The sequence below is a fragment of the Falco punctatus genome (genome assembly GCF_963210335.1).
Source record: "Falco punctatus genome assembly, chromosome: 1".
Lineage (NCBI taxonomy): Eukaryota > Metazoa > Chordata > Aves > Falconiformes > Falconidae > Falco > Falco punctatus.
In genome coordinates, this window is record NC_137580.1 from 40716054 (window position 1) to 40738751 (window position 22698).

General features: G+C 49.6%; 1 protein-coding gene across 5 annotated transcripts in view; it reads right to left on the bottom strand.

Annotated features, from left to right (window-relative positions):
- Window positions 1-22698, bottom strand: part of PTPRA (protein tyrosine phosphatase receptor type A) — a 134025-nt gene that overhangs the window by 6269 nt on the left and 105058 nt on the right. For all 5 annotated transcript variants that reach the window (XM_080396588.1, XM_080396586.1, XM_080396589.1 and 2 more), the window contains 10 exons: window positions 17367-17451; window positions 15969-16042; window positions 12986-13122; window positions 11114-11204; window positions 10548-10624; window positions 9360-9396; window positions 8301-8398; window positions 8044-8163; window positions 6948-7114; window positions 616-751 (listed from right to left, as the gene is read on the bottom strand). In XM_080396588.1, the coding sequence (XP_080252714.1) occupies window positions 616-751; window positions 6948-7114; window positions 8044-8163; window positions 8301-8398; window positions 9360-9396; window positions 10548-10624; window positions 11114-11204; window positions 12986-13122; window positions 15969-16042; window positions 17367-17451 (1022 nt within the window). The remainder of the gene's footprint in view (window positions 1-615; window positions 752-6947; window positions 7115-8043; window positions 8164-8300; window positions 8399-9359; window positions 9397-10547; window positions 10625-11113; window positions 11205-12985; window positions 13123-15968; window positions 16043-17366; window positions 17452-22698) is intronic.

Here is a 22698-nt window from a genome sequence, read left to right on the forward strand (position 1 = left end):
GCCATTGTGTGGGGACTGGGACTTTATTTGCTGCACCACACCAAGCCAACGTGACATAAAACTTTCTCCAAGTTGGAGAGAAGGGGGCTGGGGGGGACCCGGTGGCTCTGCAACGGCCTGGCAGGAGGCTGTAGCCAGGGGGGGCGGTCTCTGCTCCCCAGGAACCAGCGACAGGACGAGAGCAAACGGCCTCACGTTGCGCCAGGGGAGGGTGAGATTGGGTGTGAGGGAACATTCTGCACCGAAAGGGCTGCCAGGCGCTGGCACAGGCTGCCCGGGGACGGGGGAGGGGTGTCACCATCCCTGGGGGTATTTCAAAAACACATAGCTGTGGTGCCTGGGGACATGGTTCAGTGGTGGCCTTGGCAGTGCTGGGTTAACGGTTGGACTTGATGCTCTTAAGGGTCTTTTCCAACCTAAAAAATTCTATGATTCTACGAAGGGGATTAAAAAGAGCAGGATCCAGTGAAAAGCTCACTTGATGCAGCGTCCCTCCAAAATGAGGGATGATGCTGAACCCTCATGTAGGCTTCGCTGCAGGCTGGGGACTGACTGTGCAAAGGAGATCTATCTCCATCGAGCAAAGCCCCAAAGAAACCAAAGCAGCACACTCACATCTGTCTGTACCATCTGGCAGCGCTGAGCCCGTATCCGGCTCACAAAGCCGTAAACATCAACCTTCCTCTCTGCATGCATCATGTCCAGCATAGCATCGATGACGATAAAAGTGCCTGTGCGACCTACCCCAGCGCTGAAAGAGCAGAAGGGACAAGTGGTCAGTGCAGCAATGTTGGCTTTGGGGTCCCTTGTAGAGCAGCCAGGAGCAAGCCAGATGCTTCCCAGCGGTAAGCAAATAGCAAAATCTGTTTTGGAGATGAAAGAGGTCCTCAGCCTGGTGTTTGGTGTACCCTGGGTTTTGCAGAGAGATGCACACAGCATTTCCAGCAACTGTCACAACCGGAGTGCATGAAGGCAGAGAGCAGGATGAGCCAAAGCAAAACCTAAGCCAGCTACAACATCCAGAGTCCTTATGGGCTCCCTGCTGCTCCTTCCAGTCAACCTCCACCATACGAAGGTGAGCCCACGGGGAAGCCTTGTTTCTGTGTTGATAACTCAGCCATTAAAAAGAAGAAAGATGAGGCCAGCAGACACTATGGAAAGACAAAGCTCCTTTGTCCGCTGCCTCCTGAGAAGGAAGTTGGAAAAATGAAGTTGGGAGGTTGCAAACATGATCATCTCTGCCTTTAACCATAGGGCTTTTCCTTACTGAAATGTGGAAAGCCTTAAGCCTCTGCGGCTCCCCCAGGCTTGCTGCTGTGCCTGAAACAGCACATGAGGTCAAACACCATGGCCCTTGCTGCCAGGCATGCTGTCAACTGAGTACTACCCTCTCGCAACAAGGGATGTTGCCCTCGTGCCCAGAGCAGCAGACAGCTAAGGGAGATGCCACCAACACCTAGCAGCGGTGCTTAGCTTGGCTCACTCCACACCCAGCTAACCCCAGCAACCACTTGTCCTGGTTTCAACTGGGACAGAGTTAATTTTCTTCCCAGTAGCTGGTACAGCTCTGTGTTTTGGGTTTAGCAGGAGAACAATGTTGATAACACGCTGATGTTTCAGTGGTTGCAAAGTCGTGCTTACCCTAAGCCAAGGCCTTTTCAGTTCCCCGTGCTCTACCAGCGAGGGGCTGCACAAGGAGCCGGGAGGGAGCAGAGCCAGAACACTGACCCGAACTAGCCAAAGGGCTATTCCATACCATAGAACGTCATGCCCAGGATATAAACTGGGAGTGGGGGTGGGGGGGGTGGGGCTGGCCAGGAGGGGCCGATCACTGCTGGGGGACTGGCTGGGCACCAGTCAGAGGGTGGTGGGCGATCATATTGTGCATCACTTGTCTGTCTTGGGGTTTATTTCTCTCTCTCGTCTCCCTTTTCATTACAATTATTACCATTAAAATATTATAATATTTCATTTCAATTACTAAACTGTTCTTATGTCAACCCATGGGTTTTCTCACTTTTACCCATGAGATTCTCTCCCCCACCCCAGCCAGGGGGAGCGAGCAGGCGACGGCGCGGGGCTGAGCTGCTGGCCGGGGTTAAACCACAACAGTGCTTTTTGGTGCCCAGTGTGGGGCACGAAGGGTTCAGGTAATGACAGATCTGACCAGAGCGTGTTAAAACACACTTGTTATAAGCATTCATTACACTGGTTTAACAGTGGCTGGTCACAATGCTGATGTATTTGCTCTCAGAGTTGTTGCGCAGTGTGTCCCACCTCCCTCACTGTACACGCTGCCTGTCGGGATGTTTATCATCGTGGGGGGCAGCGTTAAGGTTATCACTGTGTTGTACTTTGCAACGCTGGCTTATGAAACTATAGAATGGCTGGGTGAAACTAATCTGGTCTGTGTACTCAGCATTGCTGTCACCTCTGTGCTTCAGCAGCCATTTATTGGGAACTATTAACCATTACACCTTTTACCTTTCCTCCTAGGAGAGCCAACCTACGGAGGAGACACGCTTCCACACCTTCCCCTTCTCCTCCAGCCTAGTTACAACAGCTCTTGGGAATTTTGAATATTCTTGGAATGCTGGAACCAGCAAGATCCTATTGCTAGCAACCATGAATGTGGTTCAGGTCTTGTTTAGGGTTAAGCAACTATCTGCAGCTACTCCAACCCCTGTGACAAGCACTGGCTACTCCAACCCTGGTGACAGACACTGCAGCTACTCAAACCCCAGTGATGGGCAATGCAGCTGAACTAGAGGACCAACCTGTGCCAATATGAATTGACCCTATACACAAGAAGAAATGGACACAACAGAAGACTTGTTTAGTAAAGAAGGGTGAAGCAGGGACATGACAAGAACAGGAAGAAGAGGTAGAAGAAGTGGTAACGACCCGATCCGTATCCCTGAGTGAGATGTGGGATATGCAAAAAGATTTTAGCCATCATCCAGGTAAGCACATTGCCACCTGGCTGCTCCGATGCTGGGATAATGGGGCCAGTAGCCTAGAATTAGAGAGTAGGGAAGCCAAGCAGCTGGGATCACTTTCTAGGGAAGGGGGCATTGACAGGGTGATTGGAAAATGGACACAAGTCCTCAGCTTCTGGATGTGACTCCTGTCAAGCGTGAAGGAAAGGCATCCCTTCAAGGCAGATGCTATATGTCACCCAGGCAAGTGGACCACCATGAAGAGAGGTATCCAGTACCTGAGGGAATTAGCTGTGCTAGAGATGGTTTATTATGACCCAAACAATGCACAGTCACCCACAGATCCAGACAAAGTCCAGTGCACACAACCCGTGTGCTGGAAACTTGTAGGGAGCGCACCATGGTCATATGTCAACTCACTGGCAGCAACGACCTGGCGAGATGAAGAGGCACTGACAGTAGATGAAGTGGCTCGCCAACTACGGCAATACAACAAAAATCTCCCTTCCTCCCTACAGACTTGCATGATGGCTGTGGAAAAACTGTCTGAAACCAGCAACAAAAAGAGGATAGATCCTACTATCCACCTGTATGGACCCACATCTCAGCTATTAACAGTAGGCATTCTTTTGGTCAAGAGAGAGGATCTAGAGGGTACACACCACGGGGTACCCTGTGGTTTTACCAGAGGGGCCACAGAGAGGACATGAGGAAGTGGGATGAAAATCTACCTTGACCCTGGAGGTACTGGTATGTGAGTTGCAAGGAAAAACAACCACAAACAGGGGTTCTTCCAGGAAGGCTGCTGCTCCAGTCTCCAGTGGGCAACTCCCCAGACCGAGCAGAAGAGCTGATCTTGATCCTACGGATAGGAATTGTAATCCATTTTTACAAAAGCAAGTGGACAATACTATGACCAGGACTAGAGGCGCCCTGCCTCCAGCCAGGTGGAGGAAAAGGACAACTGGGTTTACTGGACTGGGTGGATCCAATGGCCTGGCACGTCAGACCCACAGCAGTATGAGGCTCCAGGTGCACACTGTCCCCTAATGCCATCAAACTATGAGTGGGCAGAACCCATTTGTATTTCTGGAGTGACAAGGGGATCCCAATGGCTGACTGTGAGGCTGAAGTGAGCCTGACTGGGAATGAGTGCCAAGAGCACCCACTGGGACTGGCCCTGAGGCTCTGTGCATCCTTGGCATAACTATCTCAGGAAAGGGTATTTCAAGGACCCAGAAGGGTACTGGTGGGCTTTTGGTGTAGCTGCCTTGGAGATGGAGGAAATTAAGCAGCTCTCTACCTTGCCTGATCTCTCGGAGGACTCTTCTGCAGGAACAACTAGTGCCAACTGTTACCACCACAGTGCACCGGCAGCAATACCGTGCCAACCGAGACTCCCCGATTCCCATCCAGGAGCTGATGAATCAAGTGGAGAGCCAAGGAGTGATCAACACAACTTGCTCACCCTTTAACAGCCCATATGGCCAGTGCAAAAGTCTAATGGAGAGTGGAGACTAACAGCAGGCTATCATGGCCTGAATGAAGTCACGCTGCTGGTGAGTGCTGCCATGCCAGACATGCTAGAATTTCAGTATGAACGGGAGTCAAAGGCACCGAAGTGGTATGACACCGTTGATATCGCTAATGCATTCTTCTTGATCCCTTTGGCAGCAGAGTGCAGGCCATGGTTTGCTTTCACTTGGAGGAATGTCCAGTACACCTGGAATCAACTGCCCTGGGGTGGAAACACAGCCCTGCCACCTGCCACGGACTGAGCCAGGCTGCGCTGGAACAGGGTGAAGCTCTGGAACACCTGCAATACATCAGTGGTATTATTGTGTGGGGTAATACAGCAAGAGAAGTTTTGAGAAAGGGAAGAAACCAGTTCAAATCTTTCTGAAAGCTGGTTTTGCCATAAACGAAAGTAAGGCCGAGGGACCTGTGCAGGAGATCCAGTTTTTAGGAATAAAATGTCAAGGTGGGCATCATCAGATCCCAATGGATATGATCAACAAAGTAACAGCTATGTCTCTGCCAACTAGTAAAAAGGAAACACAAGTTTTTTCTAGGTATTGTGAGGTTCTGGAGAATGCAGATGCCAAATTACAGCCTGATTGCAAGCCCTCTATATCAGGTGACCTGGAAGAAGAATGATTTCAAATGGGGCCCTGAGCAACAACAAGTGTCTGAACCACTAAACAGGAGACAGTTCATGCAGTAGCCCTTGGGCCGGTCCAGGCAGGGCAAGATGTAAAGAATGTGCTCTACACTGCAGCCTTGGCAGAAAGCACCAGGGGAGACTCGGGGCTGACCCTTGGGCTTTTGGAGCTGGGGATATAGAGGGTCAGAGGCTCACTACACTCCAACTGAAAAAGAGGTACAGGCCACCTATGAAGGGGTTTGAGCTGCTTTGGAAGTGGTTGGTACTGAAGCACAGCTCCTCCTGGCAGCCCAGCTGCCAGTGCTGGGCTGGATGTTCAAAGGGATCTTCTCTACATATCACACAACTGATGCTACACGGAGCAAGTGGGTCATGCTGGTCACACAGAGAGCTCAAATAGGAAATGCCAGTTGCATAGAAATCTTGGAAGTGAACATGGACTAGCCAGAAGGCAAAGATTTTGGAATATCACCAGAGGAAGAGGTGACACGTGCTGAAGAGACCCCACTGTATAATAAATTATCAGGAAATGAGAAGCAATATTCCCTGTTTACTGATGGGTCCTGCTATGCTGTAGGGAGCATCAGAGGTAGAAGGCGGCTGCATGGAGTCCCCTACAAGTCCCAGAAGCTGCTGAAGGTGAATTGAGTTGGTTTGCAGTGGTGAAAGCCATCCAGCTGGCTTTAGACACCGCTGACCAAGAAAAACGGCCACTACTTCCATCTCTACATTGACCCATGGATGGTGACAAATCCCCTGTGGGGGTGGCTGCAGCGATGGAAGCAGGGTAACTGGCAGTGCAGAGGTGAAACCCATCTGGGCTGCTGCACTGTGGCAAGATGTTGCTGCCTGCGTGGAGAACTTGTTTGTGAAGGTACATCATGTAGATGCTCACGTACTCAAGAGTCAGGCCACTGAAGAACAACAAAAGACAGGAAAGGTGATCGGGTGTTGCAAAGTGTTGGACCTGGGCATGATGTAAATGGTATAGAATGAGAGGTGAATACTGTCCTGGTTTCAGCTGGGACAGAGTTAATTTTCTTCCCAGTAGGTGGTACAGCGCTGTGTTTTGGGTTTAGCAGGAGAACAACGTTGATAACATGCTGATGTTTCAGTGGTTGCTAAGTCGTGCTTACCCTAAGCCAAGGCCTTTTCAGTTCCCAGTGCTCTGCCAGCGAGGGGCTGCACAAGGAGCCGGGAGGGAGAGGAGCCAGGACACTGACCCGAACTAGCCAAAGGGCTATTCCATACCATAGAACGTCATGCCCAGGATATGAACTGGGCGGGGGCTGGCCAGGAGGGGCCTATCGCTGCTGGGGGACTGGCTGGGCACCGGTCAGCAGGTGGTGGGTGATTGTATTGTGCATCACTTGTCTGTCTTGGGGTTTATTCCTCTCTCTCTCCCATCTCCCTTTCCATTACAATTATTGTTGTTGTTGTTATTATTATAATCTTCATCATTATTACTGTCTTTTATTTCAATTATTAAACTGTTCTTATCTCAACCCATGGATTTTACCTTCTTCCCAGTTCTCCTCCCCATCCCACTGGGGCAGGGGGCCAGCGAGCAAGCGGCTGCATGGTACTTAGTTGCCAGCTGGGGTTAAGCCACACCACCACTCAACATAAATTTTAACACCATCACATCACTGATTTCAAGATGTTCCTTCAGTTCACATGCATTTTTTGGAATGTTCCCATGTGGAACATCCCCATTTAACATGGGGAAGTTAAATAAAAATAATAAAACAGGCCTGACCGAGAAAATCTTTTCAGTATTCAATAGGAGATGTTTTCCAAGTGACTCAGGAGAGGTAGAGGTCAGGCATGACACCAGGACTTACCTGCAGTGGACTACTATTGCTCCTGCGTATTGGGGATTACACGTTTTCACCTTCTTCAAGAACTTCAGCATCCCAATGGGGGTGAAGGGGACCCCGAAGTCGGGCCAGCTGGTGAAGTGGAACTGAGTTACCAGGCGCTGAGGCTTCTTGTTTGTGACATCGCCAACCTGAAAGGGAAATGTGTATTCAGGTTAATGATAAATACTCCAATTCTAATTCTTTCCCCAAAAGCAAGTGCAGAGAGAGAGTTACAGCACCAAGACTAAGCTGGACAGCTTGAGAAACACTAGCATCCACAAGCCGAAAGGGCATGGACCCAGGCTCTGGGGCCAAATTAATCTCTAAATGCATGACATTTTAACCGCTCAGCATCACATCCCACAGCCTAGGGGTAAGAAATGCCAGCCTGGCCTCAGCTGCAGCTCCAGCAGAAGCTGTCATATTTCATTCCCAGTGAGCTCAAACAGAAGCCGCTGCTCCATCCTTTCCCACACCTCTGCCCATAGCATCCTCATATTAAAGGCAGGGGAGGAAACCACTGATGTCCAGGTAGTTGGAGTGAAGGGTGGGGCTCAGGAGAACCCTGCTCAGGGTCCAGACAGGTTTTCAATCTCCAGCTCTTCCTTGCCTGCCTCTGAGGGCAGCAGGAAAACTGAGTGACTGGAGCATCCAGAGTCTCCTTGGCGGATCAGAAAATGTAGCGACAGATGGGACAGCAATCAAAACTAATTCATACAGCGCTGGATTTTATCTTGGCTCATGGGAGAAATCTGATTATTTGCAGGAATTAAGTATCTGTGGGTGAGAGCTGGAACTGATACTGGTAACACTAAATGCTGGAGTAATACAAGACTGAATTTCAGCCTTGGCATCCATCAGGTCCCAGTACAGCCATGCTGGTACCCACTTGGAACGGGCTCCCACGTGCTTAAGATGAGTAAATTCTTAATAGCTCTAGTTAAAATGGATGATGGAGACAATTTCATCCCAACTCTGCTTTCACAGCAGCTCGGAGGATTTGAGGAGCATGGCAGCACATGTTGGATGTCCAGCACAGAGAGGGGAGGGATGGGATGGGAGACACAAGCCCCGGCACCTGCTGGATGCAGAACTTCCGCACGGTGTAATCCACCAGGACGGTCACATCCTCCACGGACACTCGGATGTTCCCATATGTCCAGCAGCCCTGATCCGGCCAGTACTGAGCACACTTACACTGCGGGGAGAGAAAACGGGCACAGGTGAGCTCTATTCCCTGGCAAGCCTGGGATTGGCTCCAAGTCATGCCGATGGACATGAGACGTGCTGGATTTGGATTTTACATACCAGCCCATGAAGCTTTCTGACACCTACCTCCTTCCTCTCTTTCAGGTTGGTCACCATGACAATTGTTGCTGTGTTTTGCTCCCAAATCATCCTCCAAAAATCGTTCACGGTTTCTTCCTTTGGTCCTAAGGGAAAGGTAAAACGAAACGTTATCTTTGGGATCAACCCTTCAAGCGCTGGGACAGAAACCCAGCATGTGAAGTCCCATGTCGCGCATGATGCAACATATTTGTCACCAATAGATGTCAGCATGGAGGTGCTTTGGTGGCTGGGCTAAACCAAGGAACAATCCTATCACACGATACCTGGGCTTTTTGGATATGTTTTATGATCAGGAAGTCCATTTTTAGCCAAAGAAGGGGAAATCAAACAAACGGAGCATGGGGAAACGGCTTGCCCAAGGTCACCCAGGGAAACTGTGGCTGTTTCAAACAGTTTGCAGAAGTCCTACCCTGGAGTCTTGGGCTTTAACCATGGGAACCTGCTTCAATGTGGCACGAGAATAGTTACCTGCCACCTGCCAGACAAGGAGCTAACTCTACCTAGACTCCCTTGCCAAGCCTGAGGTTAGGGGTGAACCAAGTGAACAGCAGAGCCAAAGCTTTACCCCAGCCTGGTGCCGCTGAAGGGCCCGATCCAGCCTTCCTTCTTCAGGAAGAGCCAGGCAAACTGGCAGGTGATGCTCTAACCCACTTGCAAGTCAAGAGTGGAAATGCAAAACACCTCCCATGGGCAGACTTGGGGAAGTTAATTGAGCAGCTCACTGGCAATATTTCCAGAGATCATGACCACCTGCAGCTGTGGGCCAGGGTGGAAGCACAAGGATCAGGGCCAAAATGCTTTGACACCCTCCAGCAAGTGGTATTGCACAGGTAGGGCTTCTCTTCTTCCCCCAACGCATCCAGCACCGGTCTATTGACTGGGAAAACCATTCTGGGAACAAACTGTGGGCCAGCCAAGCCTCCTTCTGATCAGGGGAGCTCTGCAAGGTGCTGTGCTGTGGTTAGACTGGCACAGTTCCGCAGAGCAGAAGGACCCCAGACCAACTGCCAGCCGCCAGAGCTATGGGAATAAACAAGCATTTACCTTGTGCAGCAATGAACTTGTTTTTCTCTTGGTACCCCTATATAGAAAATGAGAAAAAGGAAGACAAATGAAAGATGAGCATTTGTCTAACACAAAAGTTGTGAAATGCATCTACATCATTAATAAACAGACCTATCACCTGCTCTATCACTCACTTTCCCTTGTGCAGAGAAGGGGCTGCAGCTTCCGAGGGGAGAAACAGCACAACAGTGGGGCAGAGGTAATGGGAAATTGCTGTGCAAAGGGACCTTACCCTGCAGCAACACCCTCCACGCTCCCATAACGCAGAAACAACCCCACTTGTTGGCATAAAGCGCTAATGAAGTGGCACCCAACAGCCCTTCCACTGGGATCAGACTCTGCATCCAGAGCGTCATGTGAAAATCATCATTAATCTTCTGGAGACAGGGCTGTTGAACTCATGGGACTTGATTTCGTGTATTTCCTAATGGATATTTATTTATTGGTGAAGAAAGGAAAAAGCTATTTTGGGTCTTGCTTTTCTTCATGTGCCTCCATCTCTCTCAAAGTCTACTTCTTCACACTATCCTTCCAACTTATTTGAACTATATGGAGATAACCATATAGGATCCACCTCCTCCTAGAAGCAGAGCAGGGCAATGTTGTTTCTGTTTTAGCTGGGTTCCTTGATTTCTTTTTCACTCCCTTCCCACGTCCAACCCTGCAAGCTGGGAAGCACCGATGCTTAACCGGCCATACCCTTCATCAGCTGTTAATCAGAAATCCTCAGTTCCTGCAGGAATGGTTCCCAAATCCCCTCCAAACCACCCAGCTTGGCTTTGCAGTACTCCAAGGAGTGCAAGTGCTTCTCATTATTTTAGAAGTGGGGAAAAAGAGAGGCTGGAAGAGATGGGACTATGGCAAAGCAGCTGAGCAAGGGCATAGATACAGTTAGAATTTGAGTTCCAGCTCTCAGCCTCTTACTCCAACCACACTCATCTGGGCTCAAGATGTGAAGTGAAGCACAGTGAGCTCTACCATGGCCACACAAAGGTTACAAGATCGAAATACAGCATAATTTATTGCTCTGGAGGAGCTGGGGAGATGTTAACGTAGGAGTTAAGTCCCTTCCTCTCACAAGTCACACGCCATAAAAGCCCCATGCTCCTGGCACTACCCACCAGGGTGCAGCTGGTAGGGATATCCCCTTCAACTTACAAAACTCACATTAATGAAGGAGGCGTTGATGTAGTCGGAGTCAGGAACCCCTTCTACAGGAGTCAGGTGAACCCTGGAGTGATCATCTGGAAGCAAATTAAAACTCTGCATTATAACCAACTCCCTCCATGTAGCTGATACCTGGCACAGCAAAAAAGCCAGGCGTTGGAGCGAAGCCTGGGCTCACTGGCTACACACACACACAAACACCTTTATCCCTCCAAATTTTTCTTGCTTAAGCCTGGAGAGGTGCTAGACCTTGCCCAAGGAAGTTTTTCTTTTGCAGAGTGCAGACATTTGAGGAAGCCCCTGAGCCAGCCCGCTACCCCATGCCACTTGGCAAGAGCTGACTGTTTCGGCATTTCCCGGCCATTTCATTTTTCCCGGCCTCCTGGCCGCTGACGGCTCTGAGGAGCTCCTCCTCACAGGTATCTAAAGCTAAAGCAGCTGCAGCAACCCATCTGGGAAGCAAAATGACTTCAACCCTGCCCTTGCTCACCCCAAAACCAGAAATGGGGAGCCCTGGCAGGAGCACTAGCTGTGTCCCTCCCCGCCCACCCAGCTCCGATACCTACAGGGCAAAATGTTCACATATCTGTTCTTCTCCTTGTTCTCCTCCTTGGAAGCAGCTTCGCACGTGGCCTGTATGGGACACGCTGGGAGAGCCTGCAATGGCAGAAAAGGGGGGTTTCCATGATGTTCTTACGGCATGGTTGTAACTCAGCCAGTGTGTCGGTGCATGCCACATCAGAGCATCCTGCCCTTTGGGACATGTCCCCACCATCCACACCTCTCACCCCCACCCCAGCACCAGCTCCTCCTCCCCACGGAGCTCTGCGTGACCATTTAAATAGCCTGAGCTGGACCAAAGAGAACAAATCCGTTCCGAAATGTGGTATCTGGAATCTTAAGACCCATGAACACGAGGTGGCAGCAAAGCCTCCAACACCAAACCCACCAGCCTAGCGACCAAGAAGCTCCTTTCTGCCCACGGAGGCTCCGGCTGAGATTTCCTGTGTGAATGGGGATGTTAAGGGTGACCCCATCAAAGCCCCATCGCCCAAGCACACCCAGCGATGGGCAGGAGCACCCATGCAGGGAGTTATTCTTCATGCAGCAGCACCAGGGACCTTTGGGTTGAGGGTGCTGGGGTCACAGTCAATGCTGTCCTGGTCACAGCAGCCAGGTTTCACGCTGGAGCAGAGGAGGTGCTTCCCCAGCACCGTCACTCCACATCCCCGTTGAATAGCGAAGAGGATGAGAATGTAATGAAGGTATTCACCATCCCTTCCTCCAGCTGGCAGGACAGACATGCTTTGGCAACGGAAGTCTTCAGGGTAATCAAGTATTTATAACCCCCAAAATCCCCCTCCCCGGGCATTCATTGCACCTATTTAGTTTCATCAAAGCGCGGCCAGGAAGGGTATCAAGTTGTGCCACAACTGGAGAAAACTGAGTGGCGTTTTTTTATCTACTCGTCATCCTCATATTGCTGCATCGTGCCTCGGACGGAAGGCTTTATGTATCTGCAGATGGCACCTTCGCAGTGCAGACAACCCGATCCAACAATGGATTTTCTTTCATTAATCAGGCTCGTGGAGAGTCCAGGTAGTTCAGCGGCTCCAACACTACACGCTGCAATACTCCAGCTCGTTATTTAACTTTGTCCGCTACCTCAGTACTGCTGTGCCTATTTTTGTATTGCCAAGGTAAAACAGGTTTATCATCACAAGAAGCTGCAGAGATCAGCAACATCAAGAAGTTGTTGTAGATATCTCAGAAGAGATGCTCTGGCATTGTGGGATAAGCATAATACCTGGAATTATTATTCACTGCTGTCCTATAAATTGTCATCATTCTGTTTCAGGGTTAACAGCTCATTGAAACAGACGGGGTCATTTCTGTTTCTCTATCAGAGCTCTTGTTTTGGCTGTTTGTGGATTGAAGCCATGAGGACTGGGAGGAAGAAGGTAGAGCTTGAGATGAAACCAGCAGGCAGGGAAGCTCTGGAAGACCCTAAGACATCCAGGACACCTCCTGAACCCAGAAAAATGTAACATCGTAGTGGTGATTGCTAGAAAACCTCTGCTTTCCATCGGGAATGTCAGGGGTAGAAGCTTGCCCATCCTTGCTGCAGGTTCAGGGACAGAATCAGTCCTCTCACCTCCCAGCCCTTTGAGAAACCCCTTGAGGACCTGACCATCACTCCCTTTGTGAAGCTCCCAGATACGCTCTTTTGAAGCACAGCACCCAGCACTGTTATTTTATCACCTCAATTGCCCCCTGGGTTGACACGCCATCCCCAGGCAAGGTACTGCTGCACACTGCAGCATATCAGCTGCATTGTCCCCGCTCTGCGAAGCAAGACCAGCTTTTAACTCGCTGTGTCATAAGCCCGATGCTGAGAGCAGGCTGCAGGATTCAGGGGAAGAAGCAAAGGCACTTACATTGAACTCTTCCCGAAAGAGCTTGTTGTCATCTGCCATCCGGCGGTTGATCTCCTCTTCCAGCTTATCAACAGGCAGAGGTGGGTATTTACGGTTGGTGCTGGGGGAGCGGGCGAGCAGTGGCATGCTCTGAGGCTCTGCAATGACACCCATGCATCAGAGGTGCCCACCCAGCTGCTCCCCATGTCCAGCGCTCATCCATACCCAGGTGGGCACAGGGAACTCGCACATCTCAGACTGTCTGCTTTTAGGGCCACCTGGCACCCTCACTATCCCCATATTTTCATAGAGTCATAGTATGGTTTACGTTGGCTGGAACCTTAAAGATCATCTAGTCCCACCCCCTTGCCATGGGCAGGGGCCCCTTCCGCTAGCCTAGGTTGCTCCAAGCCCCGTCCAGCCTGGCCTTCAACCTTTCATGGCCTTTTTTTCTTCCTACAGGTGGTGCACAAAAATTTGGGGATGTTGTGATAACATGAAAGTCTTTCAGCACCCTGTGGTTGAGTGTCACGCTGTTGCAGAGGCAGGATGGCACAATGAGGACCAAGTCTAACAACCCCCGGCAGCTGCGGGCTGGAGGCAGGGGGCTGGGAACTGCCCGGCGGGACAGGGCCCGGGGGGGCTGGGCGGCAGCGGCTGGGCATGAGCCCCCAGCGTGCCCAGGTGGCCCAGGAGGCCAGCGGCGTCCCGGCTGGTGTCCGAAACGGTGTGGCCGGCAGGGCCGGGGCAGCGCCCGTCCCCCTGCCCTGGGCACCGGTGGGGCCGCCCCGCGGGGCCTGGGCTCAGCGTTGGGCCCCTCACGGCCAGACAGACACTGAGGGGCTGGAGCGTGTCCAGAGCCGGGCAGGGGCTGGGGCAGGGGCTGGGGCACCAGCCTGGGGGGGCGGGGGGGTCAGCCTGGAGAGAAGGGGGCTGGGGGGGACCCGGTGGCTCTGCAACGGCCTGGCAGGAGGCTGTAGCCAGGGGGGTCGGTCTCTGCTCCCCAGGAACCAGCGACAGGACGAGAGCAAACGGCCTCACGTTGCGCCAGGGGCGGGTGAGATTGGGTGTGAGGGAACATTCTGCACCGAAAGGGCTGCCAGGCGCTGGCACAGGCTGCCCAGGTGACGATGGAGTCACCATCCCTGATGGTATTTAAATGATGTGTAGCTGTGGCACTTAGGGACATGGTACAGTGGTGGCCTTGGCAGTGCTGGGTTACCTCAATGCTCTTAAGGGTCTTTTCCATTGTAAAGGATTCTATGATTCTATGAAAACACAAAACACTTTCAACAGCCTGGGATCAAGCATTACGCTATCGTAGAAGCAGGACAGGGCAATGAGGACCAAGTCATCAATGCTGGTGGAGGAAGACCACCTTGCTTTCAATTTGGATTTCACCCTTGCTCACATGGAAAGTCTGGCACTATCACGTAACTCCCATGTAGACACAGCAAAGGTAGATGTTGCTTGTGGTTCCTTAGCGGAGCCAAGAAGGCCATGCAAGGGTTATACCAACACAACTGACTGTTTATGAAGCTCACACCTTCATTTACAGCAATGTAAAACGGGTAAGGAAGGCCTTAGCTGCCAACATAAAAAAAAAAACTTTCTTCAGAGGTGTTTGGTTTATGTGGAAGGAGCTCAGAACAAGGATCTGAACTGAGTTTAAGAGGTGAAGGTTCCTCTTCAGCTTTTACTTTGGTGCCTACATATGGATGGAGATGACCAACTTCAGAATCCTCAACAGGTAGCTCTGGCTCAAAGCCATAAAATGAGACAAGCTCAGGGACAGAAGAGTTTATACATTACAGCATGCCTGCACAAGACTTTAAAATTGCATTTATGCATCTTTAAGAGGTCCAAAAATGTTTTCATATAGTAAGTATTCCCTGCTTTCTTTCAGAAATGTTAGTTTGATGTCTACAGTTAGTGTGAGGATTTGAGTTTTAAACAGCTGTCATCCTAATTTAGAAGGGTAGAAGGATATTTAATTATTTCCCAAAGATATGTTTGTTAAAAAAAGTTTCAGCCAAAAGTAAAAAAAATTGAGTCAAAGAGATATTGTGAAAACTCAAAAAGAACTGCGAGTAGTTTGGTGTTGGAAGTGACCTCCCATTTTAATATTAACTCCTTGAGAGCAAACATTTTGTTGCTGGAACAAAAGCTGGAAAATAAATTTTCATTCTACAAAAGTTTGCCAAAATCATAGAAAAGAGAGAAAGTTCAAAACAAGAAACAAATAAAAAGGTAAATGAAAAAATACTTTCCTACAAAAATATGAGGTGGGAGAACAAAGCCCAGCAAGTCCCCAGGCACTGCCATTGCATCGGGCTCAGGTTGCAACAGTGCTGCACCCACGGGCTTTCCTGGACTTTTACAGAGGTTTGTCTTCTGATGTATATATTTATATTATTCTGGTGTATAATATTTATATTATTCCCTCCAGGAATAATATAAATACCTACTCAGGACTGCCTTCATATGCCCATCCAGGACCATACTCAAACAGAACGCAATCCTCATTTTCCTTTTTACTTATTTACAGTAAATCACCTCCCCAAACCAGCATTTGGTGAGCATTTTCCTATTGCCGTTTGAGCCAGCCAGTAAAACATGGTACCAGGTATTACATCGGGTACATGTCCATCAAGTTGCACATCTTACTGCTGCGTTGGAAGGGGAAAGGCACTGCACGCTCAGCAGACCAACTTGGGTAGCTCTGCGCTGCCCACAAAGCTGCCCCGGAGGGCATTAACCAACCCTGCTTTTGCCACCTCAAGGGTTTTATGATATTTTTGTAAGTTTTACAATTTTTAGGGAGAATTGCTGGTTATTTCACTAGCTAACTTTGGCCAATTCTAAGCAGGGGAGGCGGGGGACCCTAAAATATTCTGTTGTTATTCTGAAGAATGTTTGCATTGACCCATTTTCATCTGTACAAAGCTTATTCCTTCTGCGAGATGCATTTTTACTCCCTGTGTAGCACCAACACGAGCCTCACCTGCATCATCCGTCCGGCCGTTGGACAATCGAAAGGAGTTGGAGTGACTCCCTGCTTGCTTGTATTTCTTGAACCTACCAAAAACAAGGGAGTGAAGAACATCAGCAGATACCCACAAAGAAGCCAGTGTTACCTTCTCAATGAGAGATGCAGCCACAAAGGGTGTTCTGCACTTTCTCATGGCTTGATGAATTAGCTGGTGGGTCCAAGAAGCTACAGGACCTCTAAAATCCTGCCTACAGGCCTAACTTTTAACTGACCGCATCTGGAAAGGCTGCAGGAGACCAGAGCAAGGTGAGAGCCAGGAGGAGGAGCTTTAAGGCTGCTTTTTATAGAGGACACACCAAGGAGTTCCTGCTCCACAGGCTGATTCAGCAAAGCCCAGAAACCCCAGGTTGAGTCGTCCTGCTGCAGCAAAGCCCTTCTCCATGAGCTTTTAACTTGAAGCAGATGCTCCCTTTGCCTGAAGTTAAAGGTTTTGCTGAATCACTGGGCAGGCAGCAGCAAACAGAAACCCTTTTTTTAAAGGGCTGGAAGCCAGGCGGGGAGGACTCAAACTCTGCCGAACTCCTGAGGCAAAACTCTCATCAGGTTCACTGCTGCAAGGACAGGCCCAGAACCAGGAGATGAAGGGAATTTTTCCACTGCTAGGGAAATTGGGTTTTCTCATCTTTTCACTTATTTAATCACCAAAATGGTGAGTAAATGGTTTACTGCGGGTGAATAAACATGTTCCTCTAGCTGAGCAGATATGCACTCAGGAGCTGGGAACACTAAGTTGTGAGCAGCCCAGATGCCTGGATTTTTAAAAAATGAACCTAGGGAGGCTTTTTTTATACTGTATTTTCAGGTACAGCATCACCTGATGCTCCTAACAAGCTCTGGTCATACACCACCTTGCAGCAGAAGATGCACAGGGCACGATGTGCAGGTTTGGTATCTGAGGCAGAACTTGGCTCTGGATGTTGGACCATGTTTGATATCAAGATGGGAATCAAGGAATAACACACCTGGTTATACACGCAAAGGACCTTCTGGCGTGAGCGCCATGTTCAGCTTTCCTGGCTTACTCAATCTAACACCCTTAGCCTCACAAGGAAGCCTTACCTGCTTTTTAACTGCACTGACAGGACTTCAGTTTAATCTACCCGACTAAATATGACATTTTTAGTAGCAGAACAGGCATTACTCCACACGAGGATCAGCTTTATAGAGAAAGGAATAAGCACCATTTACTAGATAACCTCAAACATCATTTTCAGTGTCCCTACAGGTTTCTTTTTAAAACATCGGCTGTGTCAGCCTTTAGTTTAGGAAACAGCACAAAAGGCTTATTCCTGTTCATTCAGTAATTAATTGCTGTCAAAGAAGGGACGTCAGCATTAAAGCATCTCTTACCTTAACATGTACAGCACAATAATAATAAATACTATGACTAGAAGGGAAGACAGGGCCACCATCACAGCTATAATTGGAGTCTCATCTGCAACAGGAAAAGGAAGGTGTGGTTATCTACATCGAAAAACATCTAGCACCATCACTTAATAGGGAAGAGCTCTACAATTTCTGCTTGCAAAATAATAAGTACTGGGTAAGGTTACATTTCTCCAGTCTGACAGTGAAGACAGAAACACGACCTGAGCGAGCATCATGTATCTCAGATATTCTAAGGTTAGATTAAAATCTGTGACCGCTATTCAAAGCACCTCAATCTTCTCTAGGAGTTGTTCACTGTGAAGTTGTGACCTTGCAGATGAAAACAGCAACTGAGAAAGTTGTGAGCGAGCTATTTTAGAGGTTTCTTCTGCACAATTGAATGTGCCCATGGTGGCCCCCCAGCCACCAGTAGAAGTTTTCTCTGTCACCTGGGGAACCACAAAGTCTTCTCCTGAGACACAAGGATCCATACAAGAAGTTTCTAACAGAGTTTGGTATAACATGGTAAGGAAATTTATATTAAAATAGGTGAAAACTGTGGTCTTTTTAAGATCCCACAGATAGTACATTTGTAAAACTGTCATGAGTTTGCTTCCAGTTCCTGGTCAAACAGGACAAGAGGGCAACGCTACACCTGGGCTCTGAGCACCTCCAGGGTGAGGTGTGCTGGAGAGGTGCAGAGCTGCTGAGCTACTCATCATCTGCCTGGCTCATTGCAGAGAGGTGGCTCCTGCTAGGGCTTCTTTCATTTAATCATAGAATAGTTTGAGCTGGAAGGGACCTCCAAAGATCACCTAGTCCACCCCCTATTCTTTCCTCCCTGGAAATACTGAGTTTAGAGAGAAAGTGATGGTAGACAACTCGTTGTGCATGCTTTGTGCCACAAGGCCACTGAGTACGAACTAATATGGCTCACTTCGTTGTTCGCTCCCTTGCAGATGCTTCTTGAGGGCAGGCACTGCACAATTCCCTTGCAAACACACTTAGATTAGCTAGATCTGAAACATTCCCATCCTCTGGAACCCACAATAGATTTGTTTAAATAAGCTATTTGTAACTTGTTCTGGAGGTCAGTGAAACAGTGGCTGGCGCAAGCAAATTACCCAGATGGGGCTGGAAGCCAAGCAACACCAACCAGGTAGGAAAATGGCCCTGAAGGGCATTTTTTCAGATACATGTGGATGCTAGCAATGCCACTTTTCATTTTTCATCAGCTCAATCAATTTGTATGTGCCACTGCACTGTGTCTACATGCCTCAGCCCCCCGAGACTGCAGGGCACGACCCCCCTTTCCACCTTCTGTGCATCCATTTCCCTGCCAGGGCAGATTCCTGCTCCACGTGTCTCAGCAATTTCAAGCTGCAGATTTTTTTGTGGGATTTATTTTGTCCATCTCTGACTACTGAGCTACCAAGGGGGATGCTGGTTATATTCCTGCATTTGTCCCTCTGTGGTTGTGAGGTCTAGAGATGTTATTCTAACCAAAAGATATGATTTTTGTGTAATGATTTGAAGGCAATGACCTGGTATGGCAAACAAAAACATGAAAACCTTCTGGTCTTGCACGTCTTTGCTTTTTCTGTCTACTGTCCTCATGTGCTGGCATCTCCCCCAGCCCAGCAGCAAAAAATCAAGGAATTTATTGGGAGACATTTCTGCCTCCTGCACGCTTGGTAGCTCCTTGAGCCTTTTAGCATTACCCACCGTGAGGCTTTCCAAAAGCAAGACCAGGAAGGCAAAGCAACCACAGAGCATCTTAGCCAAACCACAGCCAGCCCTTGCCTCTCCTCTCTAATGTGTTTCTCCTTGAGACCTCCGACCGTAACCATCAGCACCACCCTGGCTGTAGGACAGGAAGGTGAGCTGCCTTGCCAAAGCCCATGGTGATATGTCCCCGCTACACATTGTTGGACCATTTCTCCTGCCTTGGCTGGAGTTAAGCTCAGCCTAACTGATGCTGAGGTGGGCAGGGGCCGCTGCGGCAGCACCAGTTGGCAGCAGACATGATTTACGGGCAGGAGTTTTGGCAGGGGTGCCTCTGGCAGCAGGATGTAGGGAGCCTGGGGGGTTGGTTTCTTTTGCAGCCGTTCTTTCGACACATCTGGCTGGATGAGTTAGAGCTTTTCCACCGCGACCACTAACTGCCGGCACGCTGCCCAGCCCACCCAGCAAAGCCCAGGCAGGAAACAAGCCGGAGGGTCCCCAGCCGGTCCCTCCTTCCCCAGCCAGCCCTCGTGAGAGGTGCCAACCCCCTGCTCCAGCTCCCGTCCCGCTCAAGCCTCGTCTCCAGGGGTTTCATGCTTGCAATTTGCTTGGAGAAGGGATGACGACTCAACACTCTGCTTCTACAGACCTGCAGTGCTGGAGCATCCACTGTGGTCCAGAGCCTGGAAGGCATCAGGATGCTTAAATCTTGTCCTGGCACCTCTGAGAAGCCAGAAAACCATCTTCTGGTGTTTGAGATCATGTCCCCAACTGTATGTAGAAGTGCTATATAGCGGTCTATAGGCTGTCCCCTATACATCACGCAGATCTGAGTGCAGCTGCACAGCAGAGAGGGACAGGGTTGAACAGCCCTCCTTGCTCATCGCTGTCAATGCCTGCCCACAAAATGTGAGTCAAATTCAGCAGACAAGAAACTATGGGATCATGAGGAAAAGAAATGTGGGTAAAAGAAATGGAAGCAAAGACGTAGGGTCAGTATTTCTTAAACAAAACCCCCAGGACATGAGATGCAGAACTCCTGGAAAAGCAAATCCTGTGAAATGTTTGCAGAGGGGGAGCAGAGCAGAAGCAAGAGTTTAAATCCTATCTCTGAGATCCCAAATAGGGTTTAAATCACAGGCCAGATACATTTCCTGCAAACATTGCAAAGAGCCTGCAGGAGCAGATTTGTGATGCAACTTTTGTTGCAATATTTCCTTCCCAGCTGTGTTTGGGAGGTGCAAGAAGCCACCCCAGACACTGCAGCTCAGGGTAAACCAGAGAGCGTGTTCACAAAACACCTTAATCTACTCCCTTGGGACTGCGTCGCATGCACGCACATGCTTTGCTTGGGACAAGGCCAGACTGCTGTAGTAGGCTGCTCAGCACGGCAGTCCTCCGGCCCCATCTCCTACAAGGAGCTACCACGGCAGTGAGGAGTATTGGGAAAGTAATGCAACAAGTAAAGCAATGCTTCAAAGCCAGAGGATCCTCCTGAGCTCCAAGTGTCTCTGCTGCTCTCTGTCCATCCTGGTGGGATACGGATGCATTATTTCAACCTATCCATAAGGAAATGGGAGAGGATTTGTTGCCTACTTTCTTCAAACCATGCCGAGATGCCTTTCAGGAAGGCAGGCATGGCCCTTTCTGCATCCATGTGAACCTCAGCAAGTTCAACAAGGCCAAGTGCAAGGTCCTGCCCCTGGGTCAGGAGAATGCCCAGTATCAGTACAGGCTGGGGATGAAGGGATGGAGAGCAGCCCTGTTGAGAAGGACCCGGGGGTGCTGGTGGATGAGGAGCTGGGCATGACCCGGCACTGTGCGCTCGCAGCCCAGAGAGCCACCCGTGCCCTGGGCTGCATCCCCTGCAGCGTGGCCGGCCGGGCGAGGGAGGGGGCTCTGCCCCTCTGCCCCACTCTGGTGAGACCCCCCTGCAGCGCTGCCTCCAGCTCGGGGGCATGAGGGACACGGACCTGCTGGAGTGGCTCCAGAGGAGGCCACAAAGATGGTCAGAGGCTGGAGCAGCTCTGCTGTGGGCACAGACTGAGAGAGTTGGGGGGGTTCAGCCTGGAGAGGAGAAGGCTGCGGGGAGACGTTAAAGCAGCCTCCCAGTGCCTATATGGGGTTTGTAAAAAAGATGACAAACTTTTTAGAAGGGTCTGTTGTGATAAGACAAGGTGTTAAGGGTTTTAAATTAAGAGGGGAGATTCAGCGTAAATATAAGGATGAATTTTTTTACAATGAGGGTGGTGAAACGCTGGCACAAGCTGCCCAGAGTGGTGGGAGATGCCCCAACCCTGGAAACATTCAAGGCCAGGCTGGACGGGGCTCTGAGCAACCTGATCTGGTTGCAGATGTCCCTGCCCATGGCAGGGGGTTGGACTAGATGGCCTTTAAAGGCCCCTTCCAACACAAATCATTCGACGATCCTATGGTGCAACCATCGGATGATCCCTTCAGGAGGTGTCACATCAGGAGACATTAGTGTCTCTCCAGCTAAGGACCAGGGTTTTCTGCTTACTGAAGTGACTGTTTTATCCATCACACCAACTCCAGGCACAGAGCAGGAGAAGGCAGGGCACTTCTCATCCCCACTGCCTCACCAGGAAGGGATCTATCTTGCAGATGCATCCCCACGGCTGTCTCAGCTGTGGAGCTTGAGCCTGGAGCATGGCATAACCCCTTGAACAGGTAAAGTCATAAATATTTGTGCAGCTTTACACTCTTCCCCATGGGGAATGCAGGCAAGACTTCAGGGAGCCTGTCAAGGACGCCTAGGTCAGCCTCTTCCTTCCAGGCTTGTGAAGGATCAAACTATCTCTTGTAGCACAAAACAAGCTGACAGACACCATAAAAGGCCACGATCACTAAAAGGCGATGGGGAAGGACTTGCAGGATTTGCAAGAGTTGGGTGCTGCTGGGAGAGGCAAACCACTGATTTCCATCAGTCTGACTTCACAAAAAATCCCTTTCTGACCCCAAATCAGAAGACCAGCATAAGCATAGCCACCTGCAAATGTCCTTCCACGCTGCCCTGCTCAGCATTGATGCTCCTCCATGGGCAGCTCCATCACTGAACAGCCCCAAAGCTTGCAGAGAACTCTTCTACTGATGCTGTTATGGGAGGGGGGGGGGGGGCAGAAATAAAAGGGCTACTTGCTTCCTGCAAGTGTCATAAATAATAGTTGTACAAGTGTACTTGGTGTCTGAGATACACCATGGGGGATGGATTCATGTGACAGTATGAGTGCAACCAATAAGAGGCAGCACATTTTCACTAATTTAGATAAAAATGACTTTTCCGCTCCTTATTTTCAAAATCAATCTCCATCAATAATTTCGAGGAAATTAAAGGCAAGCTTTTAAATTTGGAAGGTTATTACTGTTAACTTTCCTGACAAGAAAGCTACCTAGTTCTCCTCTTTCCAATATTAGAGATTAAAAGTCTTCCAGTGATTCCCATGGCACACACACCTGAAATGAGACGAGATGTATTCCCTTGGCTCACCTTGCTGTAAAATATTGTTCAGAATCCTCCTGAGATTTAAAGAAAATCTCCAGCACAAGCTCAAAGGCCTTCAGCTATGAG